A 24,761-nucleotide genomic window follows, 5' to 3' on the forward strand; every position below is an offset into this window, starting at 1 on the left:
TGGGTTGAGTAAACTACAAGCTGTCGGGGGAAATTAGCCCGAAGGAGCCTTCTTGACTTGAGTTACAGCGCTCCTGCACATTCTTGCCTTATCGCAATGTTGTCTGATAGGAGAGGCCGGGGTCGCAGGCCCCGTTAGCTTGCATTGATAGACGGGGAGTCTGGGAAGCGTCCATGGGTCTGACAACGCCATGGTCAGGGAAGAGATGGAAACAGACAATCTCAGCTGAGCAATGTATGGGACTTGTGATGTATGCTGCTTCTCCAGGCGTTTTCAGGGATGAGTGAGAGATGGAGGACGGGGGGGACAGGGAGAAGGTGTGTGGTGGTATGTTACACCTCATCAGACAGGACATCTGGTTTGTGTCACCTGAGATGCTCTGGCACCTCGGGCACAAGAAAATGATGCTACTTTGTTTTGGAAGCCCTGTTGATTGCTGGTTCTAAGACTCAATGTGTATGAATGGTCTACATCTACAATCTCAGTTTGGGGGTTATTATTGTATTATTTATATCACTTGTGAAGCTTGTCATGAAATTGCTTATTATTTTATCATAGAAGTTAAAGTTAAACCACATGAACTCTAGCATCCCTATTTTGGGGTGGAGAGATTTGGTGTTGAAATAAGAAGGTTTAACCTGGGGTACTCAGGCAAACTAATAATCGAAGGGTTTTAAGTCGTTAACAGACAAATGGTGGTTAATCCCTTAGTATTTCCACTACCACAAAAGTTCCACTTTTTCTGGTGGCCAGCTTGCAGCCTTGCACTAGCATACCATAGTACAGTACAGTAGGACCAGTGGTCAGTAGTCTTCACCAGCGAAAACCCAAAACTTCTAACAGGGAGCTGACATACCAATAATCCCCTTTGGCCGTAAAAATAACCAACATGTTGTGGCCTGTTTTTGACCTTTCCACTCAGGAACCAAGGGGGCAACTAAGCTAACAGTTTAGCCCCAGGGCTTATGCTTGCCTTGGCTCCAGGACTTGTGGACTTCCCAAAACCTGCCTTTTGCTTTAGAGATGGGTAGGCAGCAGTACACACCTCTATGAAGACATTCAGGAGTACAGTACAACCTACTTATTGTCACGTACAACACCTTGGCCTGTTCAGGAGAATGATTTAGGTTAGAATGTGAAGTTTGAGTGAAAGGAGCAGAGCAGAGATCATAATTATCTGTATCTTATCTGCTGTGCAAACTCTGAAAGTGTAGTAATGTTGATATCAATTGCCTGGGGGCAATAATCTTTACACTTTAAGGGTTAAATTAGCACTCAGACATTTGCTGTTCAGTGTGCGCACACACACACACGCACCTGCATGCATGCACGCACGCATGTGCGCACATGAGAGGAGGGGATATGCATACCCTACCCGACCGCCTCTGGCAGTCCCCTGGCACAGGTGCTGTTTTCCCTCTGTGAGGGAGTGACAGCCTTCCAGGCAGCTTAGGCCTTTGTTCTTTCAGTGGACCAGGGCTCAAGGCATCTGGGAGGGCAACAGGGCAATCCACCGACTTTACTAAAACTCCCCATTCTTGAAATCACTGAGCAGCCCGCTTTCCAGGGGGAAAAGTATTTGGCTCACTTGAATGGTGACATTAGCAGTGTCTGGAATGTGAAATTAATATTATGGGAAATGGCTGAGAGTCTTTTTTCTTTTTCTTTTTTTCTTTTTACAGACATACCTGAAGCTTAGGATGAGTCGTTGGGGGGTGGCGGGGGGTTGGGTGGGTTGGGGGTGGACCATTGGTAATTATATGTTGTGGGTTTTAGTCAGACAGAGACTGGAAATAGGCTGACTCAGCCAGCGCAGACAATTACACAGGACAGGATATCTGTTTGTGTTGTTTGGTGCGGATGATGACAGTGACGAGTCTGACGACACCTGTGCAGTTGTTGCCGATTGCGTGGAAGTGACTGCAGGGAATTAAGGGATTGTATCACAATGGCAGAATGTCAGATTACACAGCTGGGTTGACAAGGTGATTGCAGTGTGTAATTAAAGTCAACCTGGTCTTCTTATTGTCTACCTGTGATGCACATGAAAAGACTGTCACAGAATACATTTGTGGAAGCAGTTTTGGAAAGTAACTCAAGTTCTGTACTTGAGTACAATTTTGATACTTTGAACTACTCCACTACATCTCAGAGGTTCAATGTTCAAGGTTCAATGTTGTACTTTATTGTTCCATCTTGTGTACAGGTACATAAGAGGCATATATTGTACTTTTTACAATTATTTGACAGCTTTAGTTACAAGTTGCTTACATTATTAAAACAAACCATACATTAACCACTTACTGTAAGTAAAAGACACTGGGTAGCCTACGTCTTCCTGCACTGTGTGGAAGAATTGAGGAGGTAGCAATGGAATGAAGAGCTCAACTTGAGTTTATTCCTCGAAGGAACATTCTGCTGTCATTTTGCCCTTAATTAATTACAGGGTGTTCAGATTCTATTCTATCTTTTTTCCCCTCTTCCACACATTCTTGGTGTTGAACAGAAATTCTTTGGGTGTGTTGTCACTGAAAATAAATCAGCTTTTAAAAGCCATTTTGGTCTGAGGCTGATTCTAAAAACACCTTCTAAATCCTGACCTAAGGTTTCTGAAAAACGTTACATTTTGATTACTGTACATACTGTACAGATTTCGAACCCCAAAAGGGGTTCCCGTCCAGAAGGGTAGGGTTACAAAAAGGGGTTCCCGCCTATAATGGGTTAACAATAATGATTATCTTAATCAGGAGAAGAAGACTAATCAATCCAATGATGGAAGATTTTCCCAACCACCATAATGATTGATTCATTATGAATAATAGAACTATGGAAGTTATATGTGTACTGTCTGGAATGAGGCAAACTAAATTAAACAGAATACACCTACAGTACTGTACATCACTGTAACTGCTGTGTGAAAAATAGTTGAGTTTAGAGTGTGTTAAGGAATGATTTATAGAGAAAGAAAGAAATAAACAAACAAACTCCCCATCCATTTCATATCCGTTTAAGATAGCCGTGACCTACATTCTGTTGTTTGTATATCCCATCATACTCCTGGCAAGGTACTTTACAATATATTACATTATTGAGATTCCAGGCTGCGTGGTGCTTGGCGAGTTCCTGTTTGATCTCTCCCGTGAGGGCAGCCAGGTCTACAGGTTGTTAAATGAAAAATCCATGGGGATTTAGAATGCAGATTGACTTTTGTTCGTGAACAATGACCTGATGAAAGCATGCCACCAACAACCATCAAACGTACTCTTTGTCCTGTGTTTGGGGCCTTGGCACTTTGACAATGCGTCTCACTTTGCTGCAAAAGTCTACTTGCTGACTTTAATTGACTGACCTGCAAGCATCGTTAGAAGAAGTACTTAAGTAGAAGTAGCAATACCACAATGTAGAATACTCTGTTACAAGTAAAAGGCCTACGTTCAAAATGTAAAGTAAAAGTACCTCCAAATTGTACTTACGTATGTTCAGTACTTGAGTTACTTTTCACCACTACCTTCAAGCACACTGGCTGGCAGCGTTCTCAATTACTGGTATTGTGGGGAAACAACTATGCGTTCACTGCAAATTGGCAAACATATAAGGGATAATGCATGGCTAGGTGGTCATGGTTGATATATAAACAATGACCACCTAGCCATGCATTATCCCGCTTATTACACGGCTACTTAATGCATAAATTGATTAATAAATTAATAAAGTGCCCCTCGGGGCACAGGTCTCCACCAGGACAGGTCAGGTTGTGGCCTCCTGGTGGTGCTATAATAGGCCAAAGTGAAAAGGGTGCCATTGCAGAGCAGAGCGGTGTGTTATCCAGAAATAACACCACTGAATTCAGCGATTGACCAATCAGAATCAAGCATTCAACCAAGCCGCGTAATACAATCTGATAATGCTTACTAATGTCATTCACGACAATGTTAAAATGACATATGTTTATAGACTGAATACCTGCAGGTGTCTTCAAACTTTAAATTTACAATTTCATTTTGGTTCAAAGGAACACATTGTATATTGTATTTGTCTACTATAATACTGCCATCCTTCACATCCTTGATAGCATTTATTTGTATAGCATTATGTTTAAATTCCACCGCTAACTACTGTATATATGTGGCAGACATTGTACAGTGGGCTATCAGTCCTGCTCTTGAACCCTCCTTATTTTATCACCAGTCACTGGGTGATACACAACACTTCTCATTAGCCCAGCACTGATAACACATGACTAACCGCAGACGGACTTGATGCAGACAATTATGTGTGCCATACAGTTGAAGAGGGTGGACATGGGTTTTAAGGCTTCACACCTCTCCTTTGGGCTTACAGTCTTATCAGGGTGCTCTTCTGTTACAAATATGTTTAAATTAGTTCTTCACATTCACAGCACAGTATCCTTGTAGCCTGGCTTATGCTTGGCATTTTGTTCTACATGCTCTATCGCTTGGTACCTCATCGTTGGAAAGTACTTTCTGAAGTTGTTCATGTTTTGAGAGTGGAATAATGAAGAGTGGCAAATGGCAATGGACAGTGTACTTAAACTTGGTCTATATAGCTAGACATATATATTTATCTGTGTATTTTGCATTTCACTACTATTGTTTTGATGGGGGCAGACTATTCAGAGAAGTTAGTTACATCATTCTTTGGCTTTTAGTGCTGTTAGAGGTATTTCTCAAGAGGCAGTGAAGAATGACTTGGGTTACCTCAAGAATAAACACACAATGAGCTTGCTCATTCACTGCCTGCTGTGAGGTAATCGCTGTAAACAATGGTTGATTTGGCGGTGTTGTGTTTTTTCGTCCACCCCAATGCTCTCCATAAACTAAAGCATACATAGCTGAAAGCAATAGATTTCTGCATTCAGTGCAAACAGGAAATGGGTTCTCTAGCCTCTGCTGAAAAATATTTTTGCTGTGAGAAGCATTAAATCGAGTTAATCCGTTGTGATGTATTCCACATGTACAGTACTGCAGCATCAGACGCATAGGACTGATGATGATGATAATGATGATAATGATGATGATGATGATGAGACAAATGTATGTCACACAGCAATACAGTGAGACACACTACTCACACAGTGTGTGGTACCTCACCACATGCAATTAGTTTAAATGAAAACCAATTAGTGGTGTTGTATAATAAAATCAACACAGAGATTCATCTGCATATTTATTTAAATTAAGGCTCCATTCATTTAGCCTCACAGTGGCCAGACTTCATTTGAAAAGAAATATGTGCGCAGCATCATCTCTATATGGAAATAAAGCAACAGGGATGTAACTCAAACTACAACCATATGAAAATAAACACACCTGTTACAGTAAATTGTCTCCAAAAAGTCTGTTGTGGTCTAAAAGTGTTAAACGGATATTAAAAGGACATTACAGCTATCATTTCACCTGAACAGATCTATTTGTAGATTATCCTGTGACATGAGTTCTACACCAGTATGCAATTTAATATTTTCCTAGCATAGTTGGAAAAGTGCAGTTTGTGTCGAAACTCATTTGAAGTGTGTTGTGGCCACAGTGCTACCTTGAACCACTCTGGGAAAACACTGTCCGTGCTTAGAATGGGATAAGACTCGATCCAGACCCCAACCCGTTATTTCCCAACAAGACCCCACAATCATTATTTTGGCAGAGGTTTTAAGGCCTATCCAACAACACTGTTATCACAACAGGGATTGTTTTTGTGTCCGACCCAGTGGGAAAACATGGCCGCACCTCTGTTTCGTTATTGACTTTGAAATCATATCAAGAGATTCTGATTGATGAGTACTAAAACAGTATGTAATCCTATATCCTAAAGATTTCCATCGCTACAGTTTGCTGCTTTGAAATGTAATGTAATATTATTTGCTTCAGGTATTTCGCCACAGGATATTTTCACTGAATCAAAACCGCCCATCCATTCAAAGCTGTGTAGTTTATTGAACCCGGTGAGGTCATTTCCTGCCAATCAGAGGACAGTGGGGATATCGTATTATCCTGAGAGTTTCTATTAATTAACTTCTCCAACAAATCATTCATCATTCACTGTGTGCCAACTCCCCTCATAATCACAACATCCGCCTGCCTCAGTGCCTCATTTAAACTACAAGGAATATATTCCACCCAGAGTGTTTACACATACACAAATCGCCCAACCACAACTCCTTCTTCTGCTGTTGCTTTCCAGGGCCCAACTAGCAATAATCCAAATACTCTCATCCCATTCAAATTCCCACAACATGATTTCCAGAACATTCCCTGCAAAATAAACTCCCTTTTCTAAAGTTCCCCTCAACAGAGGATGAAAGTGCAGGACTTATAACTTCAAAGACATTTTTTAATCTCAAATTTGGCTTGGCGTGATCTCCGATTCAACCAGCAGGAAGTCGCCAAACCTCCTCTATTGTTGAGGTGTGATCAAACGGACTGGGGTTACCTAATTCCAGAAGAGCTATGTTTAGTATGCCCCATTAGACTTAAATAAATAATACGTCATTGTTTAATCAGAACCCCAGGATTTTCCCAGGGAAAATGTATTTTCTTCAACTTCCAAAAGTTTGGAAAAGGAAAGAATGAATATTTGATTGACAGGGAGCCTATCAGATTGCCTGCAGCGAGTAAGAGGAGAGGACACATATGACTGCTCCCTCTAATGGTATTAACTGGAGCTCTAGATCAAAGCCAGACAGTCAGGTATTGGGGACACTGACAGTTAGTGTGTCTCCTGCCGTATATTTGTGCCCCCGAGGCAAAGAATGCAGGATTGTATAGCCTTAAGTGTAAATCCTCAGGTTTCAGCAGTGGATACTTGGCTGACTCTGGACTCTAGATGTATATTTTTCTAGTACACCAGTCTGGTCAAAGGAATTGGACATACATGCAACCGTGAATCCGTTGGAAGAGGCACACGATCAGCCCCCTCATAAAACAGGCCAGGGCATGTTTAATGTCCCTGAACTGTTACAGTTCATGTTTTTGTTCTCAACATATCTTTTACAGGCTAACATGCTTAATGACAGTGATCATGATACTGAATGGCATGGGAAGATTCTGTGACATGTCAAAATTACCACGGTCGTGCCTTTGCAACACATACATTTTGGCTCAAACGCAGGTATTTCGAGGTCTTTCATTTCATTGTGGATAATTCAAGGATACTTGAGTCGAAACTGTGCAAACTGACAGCCCATGTAATGTATGCAATAGGGTGTACATGTAAGTACATTTCTGTTTTCTTTCTCTGCTCTTCACAGGGAAAGGGGACATGGTGCTGGACAGTGAGGTCGTGCTTACCAAAATGAAACTCTTCAACAACGTTCATGAGAAGCTCCTGATGTTGGATGACTCTGTGTCCACGATCTCCACCGTGTCGGCCTGTGAGCAGGACATCTCAGAACCCACCAAAGCCTCAGAGGTGAACTCCCACCTTGACAACATTCCTGGACAGCCTTTGATGGAAACCAGCAGGGACTACCTGGCAGCCATGTTCTCGGACTCCCAGCTGCCTCGGCTGTACAAGTTTGAGTCGGAGGACTCTGGGGTGGAACTACCCAGTGGAGCTAACTCTCCCTCAACGCCAACAGGCTCTGAGCAGAGCTTCGTGGTTCACAGTCGAGAGTCCTCCTGCGACTCCTGCCACTTGAACACTAGTGACATTATACCCGACACACTACACACAAAACAACAGGACTCTGACACTGCAGAGACGGGGAACTCGAATGATAATCCTCCATGTACGACGTTTGACGCTCAGGACGGTGCGCTTGTCAAGTCAGTGGAACCCTGCTCCCCTGAGAGGGTAGAACTGCACATAACCGAGGGTGAGGCCCAGTACAGAGCTTTGGGAGACACCACTGAAACAATTATAGAGAACTCGGAACAGGTTGAGGAAAATAATAATGTGACTGAAAGGGCTTGCTCGGAGCACAGCAGGCCTAGCAGCCGATGCTCAGTGGGGGCCTCTGATGACTCGACGGGAGCTGGCTTTGAGGAGCAGCACCGGAGAAAAAGCACCACCGGTGACAGCCTGGAGGAATACATGGAGGAATGCTGCAGAATCAGTGAGGTGAGAACTGTTTGTCTTAACATGTTTACTCAAAATTCTTGCTTGCAAATATGCAGATGCTTCCCATGTCTTATTTACACACTTATGTAACAGCCCATAAAAAAATTAGGGCCCGTTTGGAGGGACTTCTAAAACTTTCAGTCTGCTTAAATCACTGATGTGGTTCTTTTGTACTGTGAATAGTTTTTAATTTATTTATTTTATTTGATCTCACTTACCATAAATGGTAAGATAAATCAGATACTTCAAAGTGATAATTAAAAAAATGGGATTTGCCCAGATCATGACGCAGACCTTCAAATGGATACAAAGACATTTAAACCGCTTATAAACTATTACTAATTTCTCCACGTCGTCACACAGGACGTCACAGTGTTATTGTATCACAGTGCTTACTTACGATGTTGTTGCCCAAGGGCAATTGGATAGGGCTATTCGGATTTCCTACAAAGTGGCAGGGACTTGACTTGAGGAAAGCCCTTTTGGGTGAACAGCAAAGATATTTTAGGACCTCTGTCATTATCTCTAATTACCAACTCTTCCCAGCTTATGTCACCAGCTAATTATCTCATTGCTAGCAAAATAAGATTATGGGAGTTGATGTATTTCCCGCAGTTTATTTCAGGGTATGATTACAAGCAAAGAGCCTGAAGTCATTGGATATTTTCTTCAGTATTGCCACCTCAGAACAAAATGCTTTAAACCACTGCAAACCAGGCGTCCCTATTTTGGACTTGTAATTTATATTATAAGCGGGAAATGTTAAAGATTCGAAATGATTTTCCTGGATTTTCCAAATTTCTCGTTACTTTTGCGGGACACTGTCGAACGATGTATAATATAACATTGTATAAAATGTGGCTTAATTTGAGGCGAGTTATATTATCAGTCTCAGACCTGCTGCTTGTTCCCAAAGGGCATGACAATAAAGCGACTGTACTCATTCATGCCGGCAGTAGCAGCATGCTCCCTAATCAAAGCTTGATAGTAAAAGACCCGTGATTTTCATTCATCTCATGGGGTGAAAATATAGACATCTGGCTTCTTCATGTCTGAACTGGAAAAAGAAACAGTGGGTTCTAAGAGAGGCGCACCTGACAGCTGTATGGGTTGTCATAATCACCTGTTTGATGTCCTGAAAGCATCACCCTCACGCCTCACTTAAGTCTTTTGCTACAGAGAACTGTTAGCATATGAATTTGATACAGACTTTTTTGTTTTTCACCATATGAATACCTGCTGTTGTTTTAGACTGTGGTGGGATTAATCAGCTTTTTATGATGAAAATCATGCAAACAAAAGGCTTGTCCTCCTTTAATGCATCAATCTCATTATAAAAATATAACTACATTATTTGGAACTAGAACAAAGTAGAATTTATTTTGGCATAATGTATGTATGCTTTATAGTATTTAAGATAGGAGAGTGTAGACTAGAGAGACTAAAAAACAAGGGCAAAGGGACTAAGGGAGTGGGTGTGATATATTACGATCTTGCTTGGGTCGCCAGGACACACAAGAAGCACATGGTTGGTGGCGCACTAACTGGCTGCGCCTCCAGACCCCCAGATTGTCGATGATTAATTTCCTTTTAACCCAAAATGAACCTTTTCATTGTTGAGTAGAAAGTGGTGTTCTTCTTGTGATGACCTTGATGACCTTTCAGCGATTTCTCAGAGCACCGATAATGACATTACATGAGGATTATCATATCCTAAAAAAAAAAAAAAAAACATTTTGACAAAGAGAGAGCTTGATAGTTCTACCATAACGTACACTTCCCTTCAGTACCATGTCATTGAATAAGAAGGGGGTTAAATTCCCTAACCTAGCCCTACTGTACTTCAAAGCAGATATCTAGATATCTCAACACATCCTCTCCATCTCTCCCCTTGAAGACCTTTCACAACAACGTTGCGTTCAAAGAGACCCCACCGAAGACATAGCTTTCATCCTTGCCGACGGATCGGGTGAACCAAAACACGAGAATCTGCTACATGTGGGCAGAGGAGGAAAGGTGGAGAGGGCATGCGTTACAGTGCGAGGTCGCTTTCCCCTGCACCCACATGTCATGCAGCACCTGTTCATCTGTGCTGAGTGACTGTGAAGATTGCTGTGGCGATATTGTCGCCGACCAGCGGCCCCTCTCTCATCTGCGCCCTGCCTGCTCTCCAAGCCCAAATCTTGGCGGCCTACCTAGACGCATCAAACAGGTGTCAAATAGCTCAAATTACTCACATATTTACCCAGATAAAGGCCCTTTTATAGATGTCTGGGGCCTCTGTGAGGGAACTGCGAGCAGTGGCGTTTTTTAGGGGGCCCACCTCAGCCTTCTTTAGGGGTACATTGCTGACAGGCAGGTAGCCGTCCGTTATAGTCACTTGTCACCACAGCTAATAATGTAATTCCTTTGCCTGCTAAAATGAATCTCAGTGGTCCAAGGAAGAAGGAACCTTTTTTTAAGCGAACATCAAGGGCTTTTCCCCTTCACTTCATTCCATCAATTTTTTTCATTCCATATTTCTCTGCAGTTTTTATGTGCAAGATGAACACACAGTAGTGACCTTGCTTTGGCAGTTACTTAGTTGCCTGTCAAACAAAATATGTTGCCTTAACAACAAAACACAGCCTGACTCAGAGATGGAGCTGTATGGCACATAGCAGATGTATTTCTAACGTCAGGAAAATAGCCTCGGATCATATGGACTTGTTTAGCCGTCCATGTGATCTGCAGCGTCTGTATCCGCATTTGGGAAACCATCGGGTATTCAAAGCATACTTCCCTCATCAGTGCAGTGTGAAATATGGTCCAATTAAAAAACAAAGCCTGGATATTCTTTTGAAATTGTGATTGTGACTTGTTTTGCATTCCTCAGCAGTAACGTATGAACATGCACAGCGCTGGTGTGCCAAGCCTCATGATGGGGTTCACTCCTTACGCTCGTAGTAGTGCATACTGTAATTTGACCTTCATAGTAGGCATCCATGTGGTCTAATATTCAAATACTATTATTACACTGCGTCAATGTGTTATGAGCAGATATCACGTGAGGTGGCAGATGTGAGCAACTGAAATGGGTCACTGAATGTGCTTCTACGTTGTTTCACGCTTCCCTCAAATAAATCGGTAGATAAGTATCTTTCCGTCAAAGCAGAAAGAAAACAAATCATCACAAAAAAGCACACCCGTGCATGTAGTGTGCTCCCCATTGGTTGCTTTCAAAGATCGACTGTAGAGAAAGCGAGTGCAAGCGCACTATCTTCACTCGCCAGATTGTGCATAGAGAAAATAAATAAAAACAGAGCCTGGCTAGGAGAACGTGTGTACGAGTACTGCACGTACCTTTCTCTCTATCTGTGTGCGCACCCCACATCTGGTGCTTCATTCCTTTCCAACACTGTCATGTTTAGGAAAGTATTTTGGATGCAGAAGCTGCTGGAAACATCTAGAAGCAATAGCCAAAGGAGGCCATAGTTTTCCATAGTGATTTTGGCTATCATTCGCCTTATCATTCTTATATTTATTTGATATGATGGAGAATAAATTAAAAGAGAAAACCATGGCGACACAGCGAAGGAATTCGCAACTGTTTTTGATTTATCCCCAGTTGCTGGAAGAAGAAAGAAAAGCCATTCTCACGAAATAAATCTTTATAGCTCGCTCATTGAAAAACATCTTTCTTTTACAACATTGCATTCCAAGTGGTTATACTAACAGCGACAAAGAAGAATGCTTGAAGACTGTGTAAGTACTAAGTGGGACTCAGAGGCACCCACTTCCTCGTCACCCAGGTCATTCCCATGTTTAACACATTGTTGTCCTTTCACTCACAGTGACAGCGGAAATTCAGAGGAAGGGGAACGGGGCGTGTGGATGTTAGTGTTTTTTTTGGTGTGTGCATCATTCAAATGCACGCGAAAAGGGGGGCATTCCCGGACCCCCAGACTCTCTTCCACAGTGACCCTGTCATCGTGCCCATAGGGGTCTCTAAGTTGCCTTGGCTGAACTGATAAGATCGGCCCACCCCACCCAATCACCATCACCATCTCTGCCAGGAAGGCCACTAATAACTAACGGCCAGTGGCCTCTCGTGACTAACTACCCCAAAGAACAGCGTGTCGTCTCCTGGAAGGAGGAATACCCCTGTTTATCTCAATTATGCTGCCCATAAACTACATTAGCCTACTGTTTACAGTGCTTTGACTGTCCACCCGTTTGATCAGTTACCAAATCCACCTGTTGAAGATGGTCAATTGAGGAGCACTCTTTTATTCCTAAATTACGAATTTTAACTTAATTATTCCAGGCCATAAATGCCCATTTCTTATTAGCCTTATAGTGGGAAAAAAGAGAGCGTATCATGTACAGTTGCAACTCGGGTCCATTTTATAGTATAGAGGCTTTAAGTGATTATATTTACTGTACAGTATGTCCATGAGACAATGCAAATGTGAGCAACATTTGTCTCAAGCTCCAATGAAACTGAAAGAATACACAATAAACACCTCAGTGTTCATTTATCCATTAATTTGTAACTTAACTTAACTTTGTACCGTCTCTGAGTTAAATTAGTTCTCTCAGACGTACAGTGTAATATCAAATACAGAAACTTCTGCGTGAAAGAAAGATAAGAGGCGATAAAAATGTCACGGTGGGAAATGGATCCCGGTCAAGCGTGTGATGTGGTATCTTCTTTCTCCGTCAGAGGAAATGAGTGATGTCAGACCGCCATGCTGTTGTGGCTGCTGTCCTATTGTTTGTCCAGCCTATCCACCAGAGTGCCAGCTCCCTCACTGGAGTTTCACAGCCAGTGGCACGGGAAAGGGCTGCTGGAAGGGGGGAAGGAGGGTGCGAGACCCCGACTTGAGCTCACATCCTGCTTTTGTTGGGACACTTTTTGGAATGTTGATGATTGTGTAAATATTTTCTCAAAATTTCCTTTTTTGTATTTGTGAAAAACGTGAACATCTGCACCTTCCGGGCAAGCCATGGCACGCCACTAGACCCCAGAGCAAATACATTAATGAAGAAAAACCTTAAATTAATTCTCAGCAACACATTTTACGTTAAACAGAAAGTGACTTTCACTGCCTGCCCACCCCTAAAGACACTTTTCCTTTACCTTGTTATGATTTATCATGGACCTCGTAACCAAGTCTTTTCAAGAAGATATTGCAGACTATCTTTTCTAAATCTAACCTGACTGCAATAACATTCCTCTCAATGGCAACATATCATATGTTATCCTGTAAGTGAAGCTACCCATAGATCCTATGACATTGTTTGTGTAAAATATCTCAATTTCTACCATGGGAACATGGAAAACATACTCCCCGACAATTAATCAGAAAGACCACAAGTGAAACTGTACATAATTGATGCTGACATGTCACGATTATGTAATGAAGTCAGGATGAGGTTAATTGCTTTCATTCTTCAACCCTCTGGTCAATGTTAGCATGAAGAGAGACAGACAAGAGAGACATTGGAATGCATCAGGTTGCTAAAACTGGCTTAAACATATATGCGCTTCACATATAACTGTGTATAACTGTTTTTAAAAGCCATACATCATCCCAGTAAGAACAGACTAAAGCCTGATTTATACTTTCATCCTATACCATCCTAAATAGGTGACATTTCTGCAAGCACTTTAACCACTTGAGCCCTAGCGTCCCTGGGAACAAGCTCACAAATTAATGCTTGATGTTGCTCACGATGTGAGCTTGAAGTTCATCTATTTTCGCTGAAGAGATTTGGTGTAGAGGGAAAAAAGAGCACACCTAGTACAGTGCCAACTCAGATCCGTTTTACTAAGTATAGAAAAAACATTATGCAAACAAATTTGAAAGCTCATGCTTTAGATTTGTAGTCCATTGTACAGATCCCCAGGGAGGGGTTTCCCCAGCTAAAGGGTCGATATTTAGGACCAGGTCTGTACCATTCGTGTAAATCAGGGGTTCTCAACCTTTTGGGATGGGGACCCTCAAAATACTTTGGCCATCTCTCACGAAAAAATTAATATTCGTTGGGCTACATTGTAGACTAGGTGCCCGGACCGCTATGCCAGCGGTCTGGGCCTACTCTGAATATTCTGAGTACCAATTGGTTTATTTGTCCATCAGAAAATGACGTTGCTATAATACCCACATCATAGTGGATTTACAGTACCATTAACCTGTCACCAGTCTTACTCAAGCTAGCTGTTTCCTTGTAAAAAGGATTACATTACCCACCAGTGACCTCTTTGCTTACAGGCAATCCAATGAATACGGTATTCAAGAGAATTAGAACCAGTCAACATTATGATAATCAGATAATAATGTATTTAAAGCCACACTATTTTACAAATACATAATACAATGTTACATTATTGAACTTTACGACAAGACTTCTACCAAGGACAATCAATGTGATCTTTCAATCTAATTTATTTTGTGAAAATATCAAATGTCTTTGGTGAGAAATCTGTCAGATCTGTGCACCACCCCCTCCTCCCCTGTATAACACAGCGGAGAACACTGACGTCACCAAATCTGCATTATGGGTTAGCTGTTAGCAAAATAGAAGGTTCGCTCCCACTCCTATGCCACTTTTACGGGCTTGTTCGCCAAGGCTTGTGGACTGCGGTCCCATAGGCTAACAATGAAGTGACAATTTAAGGGCTTTTAAGACCTTTTTAATATTAAAAGAAAAAATGAAGAAAGACCATTACTGCATTCAAAGTACCAAACTTAGGTACTTAACATTAACCAAATTGTTAAATATTACTTTAGAAAGAGGCAAACAATTATAAAAAGAAAAAATGAATCAGCTATTATATTTTTGTGGAAACGAGTCAAACTAAATCTTCCCCAATTAAACAATTTTGGCCTGTATAGACTTCTGTTGTTTGTTTTTTTTTATAACTTTGTTTATTGGTTTTTTTCATAGAAGCATTATTGAAATACTGAGTTTGAAAAATAATAATTAACATTAACAGCTTCTCTTAAATAAACCCCACAAGTATGACATAAAAGAGTAAACACATTGAATTTTCACCCCAAAGAAAAAGGACAACAGAAAACAAGACAAACAAACCTTGAATACAAGATCAGTAAAAGTTGAAAAATAAAAGGCAGACAAAAACAGACAAAACAGTACACAACATCCTATATAAAAAAAACATAGGTACATGATACATCCATAATCCAATACAATACAATCCAAACAATCCAATCACAGTATAAGCTACTTTTAAAACAAAAGTCCAGCAGACCTCACTCATCCCCAAGCAGAGACAGATTCAAATTCTGAATGAATTGAAAGAATGGACCCCATATCCTCCCAAACCTATCGGAAGAACCATTCAAGGAGTGTCTAATCTTCTCCAGTTTTACACAGTAGACTTCTGTTTTTTTTTTTTTTTTTTTTTAAGATATTTTTTTGCGGCTTACGCCTTTTATTGATTTTTGAAGGGACAGACAGTAGGCTGACAGGAAACGGGAGAGAGATGGGGGATGACATGCAGTAAAGGCCGTGTCGGGTCCGGGAGTCGAACCCGCGGCACACTGCGACTGGATTACCAGTCTGGTGCCCAGACCGGTACGCTACGGCCTGGGCACTTCTGTTGTTTTTGATGAATACTATTTTTGTTGATCCTCCAGGACAATCAGGCTGGCTCCAACCCTCTGGGCTCAGGTCTGGGCTACCTGGAGCACATCTGCCAACTCATTGAGAAGATTGGTCAACTCCAGGAGACCAACCTACGACTGCAGAGACAGATCTGTGGCCTGGAGAAGGATGGCAGGATGACCAAGACCAAAGAGGTGTGTGTGTGCGCCATATTTTAAAATGAACATCAAACTGGGGATGTGATGACTGGGGTATAGAGGTAATTAAAACACTCACCCACCACACAGTGGTCCTCCAGGTGCTCTGATAAACATAATTGGCTTTGTTTGTGGGAGGGAAACTAGTGAATGTACTTGTCACTGCACTAGTAGCCTGAACGTATCTGAGCTTTTCTTGGCGTAGAGGGGCAGATCAAACTAGCTCTGGAAATGGACGCCGGCTGCCTGTTACTTGGTTCACCAACCTATGTTTTTTTTTTCTTTTGAAAACAAAACGCATGCGGTATCGGTAACGCATGCTGCATCTCAAGGGGCTGTCCCTTCAATAAAAATCTGAAATCTAATGGTTGTTAGTCATACAGGATTAAAGGTGTATTTGATTAATACAACAGCTGTGTCAGCCCACTATAGAGGAATGGTGGCACATATGGGCCACACATTTGGTATCAAACATAGAGATGCATATCTGCACTAAGTTAATATACTGTGTGTGCGTGTGCGTGCATATTTTCTCTGCAAATGAGGGAGTGCAGGAATGTTTATATATATATTTTAACATTTATGCCTATGATTCTTAGACTGCAATCAGAACATAAATTTCCACAACTGAAATGTTAGTTGAACTTGGAGACCCTGTCAAACGATGATTTACAATGGCCAATAAAAAAAAATCTTTCTAGAAAAAACATTAGTAGAATTCCAGTAGTAGTGTAATTAAAATATTTCAAATTCTGCACAGTTAACACTGAGTAACTGACTGTATACAATTCTATTCATTGTATGTATAGTCCAACTGTGTACCTCTCACTTTCTGTTCACAAACATATATAGCTTTGCTCAGGTTGCTAGCTTCATGCTGCAAATAAAAGCACTACTAATTTGTGTTGTTTGACAATGTTTTGCTGGAATCGTCTTCTATGTCAGAGTAGTGATAATACAAGCTCATGGGAAGCATTTTTGACTATGTGGCTATTGAAGATAGTGTTTGTTGAATCCATTGTTCCCATACTATTAAAAGATAATATTGAATCTTTCTTTGTGCAAATTGTTATATAATAATGTTATAAGTGTAGTCGCGTTTTAATCTGATACCATCATCTTGGACTTTCTCTGCATTATGTTCGCGTCATCTGTCACTGACATTGACATTGGACACAGGGACCTGTAAAGAAGGCATGTTGTTTGCTCCTTTAAGGTCTTGGCACAATACAGGAGCAGCTCCATTCAGGGGGTTTCACATAGCCTGTTCTGAAACTAGCCTTGGCAGTTTGGGCCCGGAGGCCGGAAAAGCTTTCCAGTGGAGCAGTGGGTGAACCCAGCGTGAGCTCCCGACTTCAAAGCATTCAAAGACAGGCGGAGAGCAAGAGACAGAAGGAGAGAGAGAGGAAAAGAAGGCTCAGTTTCATTTTATTTCTACAAGTGCTTTTAACCGCTTTCAAGTTTCAACATGGCATCCCTATTTTGAGCTTGTCATTATAGGGTAACAGTTTTTTTCCCCCCGAAAATTGCTAATCTATCTACAAGCTCGTATTACGAAGCATGGTGAGCTTGTAGATTGGCTATTTCCACATGCAAAACATTTTGAGAATAAGGCTTACATTTTTAACTATAGTTACTATGTAACTTTTATCTTCTACCCCAGATTTTAATCTGGTTTTCTGCGCTGATACAGTGCTGATAAATTTTTATGCCATTGGGCTAATAGTCGGCCTGCTTGCTCGGGGGATCAATTGGATCTTGACCATCAGGTCAAAGTTCGTGTCAGATCCAGTGTCTAGGTGAGACATGACCTTTGACACGATCTAAATGGTTATGTCTCAATAGAAGAGCAGGGAAACAAAATCCTACCACAGTTATACTGTATTTATGTATTAACATATTCTACCATATCGATTGGACAAACCTTTATTTGATTCATAAAATGTCCATTTTCAGTGATGTTTTTGCAGTCGTATATACTATATAGGATGAGATTGTGTGTGTGTGTGTGTGTGTGTGTGTGTGTGTGTGTGTGTGTGTGTGTGTGTGTGTGTGTGTGTGTGTGTGTGTGTGTGTGTGTGTGTGTGTGTGTGTGTGTGTGTGTGTGTGTGTGTGTGTGTGTGTGTGTGTGTGTGTGTGTGTGTGCACGCACTAGCGCACACTAGCTGCTCTTCCACCAGACCACACCGGCTGCTTCTCCCCTTTCTCCCGCTGTGACATTCTCAATGGCAAAGCCACGAGCCGAGACACGTTCATGGCACATCAAAAGGGGGACAGCGGCTCAGCTTGGACGTGTCTAAAGGTCTGTGAATAGGCCATAGTGACAGCCAGAGCTCCCCTGTGTGTCCGCCAAACTTCATCCACCTTTCACACCAGCCCCAGAAGCACAGTTGGACACATAATCACCAGGCAGAGAGGACAGACAATAGGCAGTTTACCACCTTCAGACTAAACAACCCTGCTGCCCTCTAAACTGGTAGACCACCAGGACTTCACATGGCGGTGAACTGTATAAACTGACACACAAAATCATGCATAGATAAATATCCTCATCGATTTTGAGTACACTTACGAGGTCAGCATAATAATAAACATTGAAGCCCAATGTTCAAAATAAAGTAAATACTGTACATTGTAACGATGACTGGTGCATTGATACAGATACAAGTTTACAAAGTCATTAATTGATATCTGGTTGGGTGCTGCTGATCACAGCGGTGGTGGCTCAGGGGTAGAGTGGCCAGATGGTAACCGCAAGGTTGCCACTTCGAACCCGGGCTCCCCCAGAGTTCGTGTCGAAGTGTCCTTGAGCAAGACACTGAACCCCTAATTGCTCCTGATGTGCTGGTTGGTGCCTTGCATGGTTTCTGCCACCATCGGTGTATGAATGTGTACGTGAATGGGTGAATGTAATGCACAATCTCTTTAAAGCGCCTTGGATAAAGGTGCTATATAAATGCACCATTTACCATTTACATTATTGCAACATCCCCGGATTGATTCTGGCCAACAGACAGTTCTCTCCTTCTCCTTCTCTCCCTCTTCCCTCAGTTTCCTGTCTCGTTGCTATCACATAACGCCCAAAATAAGAAATATCTGTTCATCCTTAGAAAATTCTTGCACCCCACTCACATGGATCTTCTATGTGCTTCATAAAGCGGTCTCTTCAGTCATTGAGGGACAGGAAGTATGTGGTGGAACATTCCAGAATCCCAGAATGTTTGTTGCCCCTTGACTATACAGATAATACTTCTAACAGCATAATCCTCCGCAGGGAGGTCAGGGGTCATTGGCCTAGTGTGGGTGCCCCGCCCCCTCTGAGCCCCAAAAGGTTGTCCGGGGCTTTCTTCTGAGGGGATAAGCACACCGATGGGGTGGTCCATCCAGTCCATAGAGGGAGTCGTGTTGATCACTATGCTGGACCAGCGTTCCTGGCAGTGCCTGGGCTTGCCTTACATGCACAGGCATGTCTAAAGGAGTGGTTCTCGAAGTGGGGTCCGGGGACCCCCATGGGTCCTCGAGTGGTCTCCAGCATAATAAGTTAAAATCAGTTTAACCACTTTAACCCTACTCTATATGCTGTACATCAGCTTTTTGACAAAAGTCGATCTACAAACTCGCGGCTGCTACTTTCGAATATTTTTTAAACATTTTAACAACACAAATCTGTGTGTGTGGGCTGATGACCAAATTATGCATTGTTTTGGAATCTAGTTTTGACCTTGTGTCTATGTAGGTGAGAGGTAATTCTGGTACAGAGAGGTTACTTATACCAAAGGTCAGGAAATTACTTCACCTAATCAGAAGCTGTGCAGGTGGTTTGTGTACTGTACGTGCAGTGCATGTAGTACTGTACTGGAGATGTTGGTCACGTGTGTGTCCGCGCAGGTCCAAGTAGAGACGGCCAATAATCCCCCTGGGTGACATTGTAATTATGATTCTGCACAATGGAGTAGGAAAAAGCATCTTGCTCACTGTCTTTCATCTGCATTGCCGCTTGTGTGGTTTGAACTATTCTGGGGTTCTATGTGGAAATGACATGCTTAGTTCCCTTTGAGTCAGAATTCACAGATGTGAACTTTAATCACACCCATCTTTGCACTAAAATGACTCAGTTAATCCTATTGTTATTTTGGTTTTTACTTCAAAGAGTATTCTAAGAGTACTCTAATCTTAAGAGAAGAGTAGGAAAATAGTCAGACCCCGCACGCACGCATGCACACGCACACACACGCGCACACACACGCACGCACGCACGCACGCACGCACGCACGCACGCACGCACGCACGCACGCACGCACGCACGCACGCACGCACGCACGCACGCACGCACGCACGCACAGATAAACTCACAATTACTGTATTTTATACCAGTTTATAATTACAATACAGTATGTTACAACACAACACAAGCCCAGCACTTGCAATAACAAAACATGTAAGAAAATAATAAACAAAATTAAGTTTAAAACAGTAAAGCAAAGCTCAAATATCACAGGGCTAAACTAAACCGGCGCTCTTATGCCGTAGTCTGAAAACCCACCTTTTCAGACTCCATCATGGCCAATAGCACTTACCCTACCCCCTTAGATAGCACTTTTTAGACTTAGATAGCATTTGAAACAGACTTATAGCATGTCATGTATGATGTAGACAGCACAATAATTGCATTGTATGTAGTCATAGCACTTCATAGTACATAGCATAGTATAGTATATATGTATAGTTTATATGTATAGTGTCATTATATAGATACTGTATGTTCTAGTTACGTTCTTAGCTTACACATGTTTCTTGATAAATGCATTTTATATATGTGATGTATTCCCATGCCTTTTTGTTCTTGCTTAATGTAAATCGCTCTGGATTAAGAGCGTCTGCTAAATGCCTAAATTGTAAATTGTAATTGTATGCTGCCAAGAAATGCAAGTGCATGGCGGCCCATAATACATTGCTTCTGAATTTTTACCAGATGCTTGCTTCCTCGGCCAAGTATGTAACATCGGAGGATCCTTTTTGACCCAAGAAACAAAACAAAGTGAAAACTTACTGCAGGGCATTTTCATTTAACAAGGTTGAGCTGCAGCCATACGGTTTTACGTTGAGAGTGTAAAAATTGACCTGTAAGGGCAATGAATTGCTAACTTGGACAGAATTTCAATTTCGACAGTGTGAAAACACCCAGAGTGAGACGGTGCTTCAGCCAATATTCAACTCACCAACTGCCGATTTTTGTGAATAGCTGTATCTTGACCGAGTTCAACATCTGTTTCTCATGCAGATCTCTTTTAGTGGCCTTAAGAATTTATATCAACAGACCTGTGTCCCAAAAGAAGACTGCACGGTCAACCGAGGTGAGCCTCTCATGCAGGCCCAGAATGCCTTTCACACAGTACTGATCTGTTTGCTTTGTCATTCTGTACAGGACTTCTTCCAGCAGCACTGTAGCTGTGGCGCAGCCTGCCTGGCCTTCCAGGACGTTCACAAAAGACAATCCAGGAGTGAATGTCTCTCACCCAGCGGTACCCTCTCTGATCTGTCCACCATTCCTGAGGTCACACGACATCCACTTATGTCAAGGACAAGAGGTGTGTTGTAACTGGTGGGACATTATATCTGGGGGGTCGTAATGGCAGTGTTAGTACCACTTATTAGTTAGTTAGTGGTGTAAGCCGCTGATGCCATTGCATCAAGCATATATCTCTATACAGTTAAATATGTACAGTGTCTGCTTTCCATTTGAGGTGATGGGTGTGGTAGAAGAAAGGTGTTCACAATAACAGTGTAAAGTTTCAAAAGTGTTCCTTGAAGTCTACTCATTTAATCATAATTTCCGCCAGCAAGCAATTTTGGCTGATTTAGGGTTGCATAAGTGTGCTCTCATATTCCGCATTGTTGCCAGCAAGGTTAGGTACGTTGAATCCTGGTTTATACTTTAAAATATAATCTTTCTCTTCCGGGTTTACCAGGCAGTCTCTCTTCCTCATTAAACCCCATGTGTCCTTGTAGCACAATGGATAGTACATTGGACTCATTGTCTGGCGGCAGACATTATTATTATATAATATAAATCCTGTGGCCTCTATTGTATCTACTGTATCAGAAGGAATTGTCCTGCGAGCGAGTGAGTATGGTATGAGGTCATAGAACCACTATGACATCATGCCACCCACGGTCGATCCCATTACAACATTAGAATTTCATTAGCACCTCATAACCTGCTCCAGTGGAACACGCATGCACCCCCCCCCCCCCCCCCCACACACACACACACAACCACTAACGTTTTAGGGACCGTGTTTGCCCAGCGTTAAATTGAAATGAATCTGGCTGGGTTTGTTTATTAAAACAGCTTTTGCAGGGCCTTACATTTCACAACTCGACCGTAAAGCGACCCCAATTGTGTTTTTCAGTGATGACCTTTACCACGTCATCATCGCTACACCATTCTAGCCAATGGAGGTCATTTGATCGGCAGGGTTGGCCCCCTTAAATGTTATTACTGTTGTGTTTGAGCGGTCCACTTTGCCTGAGGAGGTGGTGGTGGCTGACAGTTCGGTGGTCCCACGAGAAAGGTGAAATTACGACTTGTATGGAACACAGGCAGAATTCCAGGCATTCTGCTTACGAACGGAACATATAATATCCCGCGGACTCAGGAATTCTGTGCTCCTTCCTCTGATTGGTGGGAAATTGGATCTGGAGAAGAGGTTGAAGAGTCAGGAGAGATGGGGGGCCCCGGCTGATGGGTGCAACGGGTGATGGGGGGGCCCCAGCTGATGGGGGCCCTCCGGTTGAGAGGCAGCGAGGGGGAGTGGATTGTCTTTCCATACACAGTCAAATCCTGTGTGTGTGTGTGTGTGTGTGTGTGTGGGGGGGGGGACGGGGGGGGGGGGGACGGACGGACGGACAGACAGGCAGAACTCCTCTGGGACCTCTGATTCCCATCACCATTTGTCATAATAGACCTCACTCCCTTCTTTGTGTGCATGAAAACTGTACACACACACACACACACACACACACACACACACACACACAAATACCCTCTCACTTTATCAGCAGCTCAACCCGGGTCAGTGTCCTGTTCAAAAGAATAAAAAAGAGCTTTCACCTTCCCTGAGAATGTAAAATAAACAAGACATTGTATCTGCTCTCCATGTCGTTGGTGCAGACCTGGCCAGTGACGGTTCATGCCAGCTTTTGGGAGCTACGGCGCTGTGGAGGAGGGGTCAGAACCGAAGGAGCTACACGGAGGGAGAGACACACTTCCTCTCTGACAGCACCGAGGGTCTCTCCATCCCCCACCGAAGAGTGAGTCACACTGAACACCCACCCATCTGACTCACACCGCATGACTGAGTCAAAAGGCAAAAATAGCAGATGGTATGCTGCGGTGTGAGCTTGTAGATCTGCTATCCTCAGCAGAGCGTGCCCAGAGTGTTGACACGTGGAATGATAAACTTTCATAGATAAACTTTCTTTCCTAAACCTTTCTTAACTCCAGAGAGCCTCCCTCGGTGAGAGTCTCAACCTCTGGGAATGGCAGGAAGTGATAGCTGATGTACTGTAATTCAATATTTAGGTTGTTGGATGATAAAAGCTGTACATTACTATAAAGGATCTATAAAGGAATGTACGTATCGCTGGTAGCTAGGGATGCCACAAAGTGACCATTTGCCCAATCGAATAATCTACAGCTCTGGCGATTAATAATCGATTAATTAAATTAGTCGTGGGATGTTCCTTCATCTGTCTGACATTCCTCGGAATAAATCCTATTCTGTAGAACAACGATGTCGCTTGTCTACAAGAAGAAAATTGCAAGCTTTACAAACGCCTTTCAATTTACAAGAACAGTTTTCAGCAGAATAAGAACATTTTCAGCAGCTTTACACAGTTACTATCAGATATAGAGGTTGTTTGTTTTCCCTGTTTCTCATTTGTGTGTCACTTGGAGGTCAGGGTTTGTCTACTTTGGTGAGATGGTATGATTGTAGCAAGTGCTATTAGATATTTTTAGCCCCACTAGCGGCAGGGCTCTATGACTATATCAGTGTGTCAGTCTGTTTCTCCCAGACAAGATATCTAAAAAGCTACAGGCTAGATTGTCGATCTGATTTGCACCTTCACGCTCCGCATAGGATGGCCAATAGCGGTTTTGGTGACCTCATGGCCATTTCCCTCTAGCTCCATCATGAATTCAAAATGTATAATTGCACTCAACAAATTCCTAGGCAACCAATTATATTTGGAGATATCTTGAGTGCATTCATGCTCCCTGGAGGATGAACCTTACTGATTTTGGCGACCCCATCTTTGTGCGCAGCTGAGTGAGAACTACACATGGGGCAGAGTTAAAGACCTGGTGAAGAGGACAAAGCTGAGGAACCAAAGCAGGCTAGGACTTACTTCACCATCTCTGAAGATGTCCTGTCCACAGCTTTACAGGTGAGGATACATCGCCCCGTGTATCTGTTTGTTTCTTTTTTTTGAGCTGTGCAGCTGCTCCAATGCACAGCTTTGTGTGTATGTCTGTCTGTCCGAGCACGGAATGTCTGTGACGTCATATAATTAAACGGGTATACAAAAAAGATGTACAATACAATAGAGTGAAAGTACAGTACACGACACAGGTGGATGTTTAGTCTTTGACTAAGAGAGAGCTCATGTATTGTGAATCTGTAGTTTCCAATCTGATATGCTTTCAGCATTTTCCTTTTGTCACTTCTCTGTACGTTGTTCTGGTTTTGGTAGTAATTTACAATATCAATAGTTTCAATGTATGGGCTTTCAAAGGGTATTTCACAGATCCACTGCACAACCACAGAACTATCAATTCTTTCATCACCTTTGGCATGCCTGGCTTTTACT

At 42.4% G+C, this 24,761-nt stretch overlaps 1 protein-coding gene across 2 annotated transcripts in view; it reads left to right on the forward strand.

Annotated features, from left to right (window-relative positions):
• The window catches only part of LOC310865124 (uncharacterized protein), a 59,715-nt gene that overhangs the window by 29,076 nt on the left and 5,878 nt on the right, over window positions 1-24,761 (forward strand). For both annotated transcript variants that reach the window (XM_083774129.1, XM_083774130.1), the window contains 5 exons: window positions 7,265-8,076; window positions 15,723-15,884; window positions 21,313-21,475; window positions 23,062-23,201; window positions 24,217-24,338. In XM_083774129.1, the coding sequence (XP_083630255.1) occupies window positions 7,265-8,076; window positions 15,723-15,884; window positions 21,313-21,475; window positions 23,062-23,201; window positions 24,217-24,338 (1,399 nt within the window). The remainder of the gene's footprint in view (window positions 1-7,264; window positions 8,077-15,722; window positions 15,885-21,312; window positions 21,476-23,061; window positions 23,202-24,216; window positions 24,339-24,761) is intronic.

Source organism: Protomyctophum parallelum, assembly GCF_964188405.1.
Source record: "Protomyctophum parallelum genome assembly, chromosome: 10".
NCBI lineage: Eukaryota > Metazoa > Chordata > Actinopteri > Myctophiformes > Myctophidae > Protomyctophum > Protomyctophum parallelum.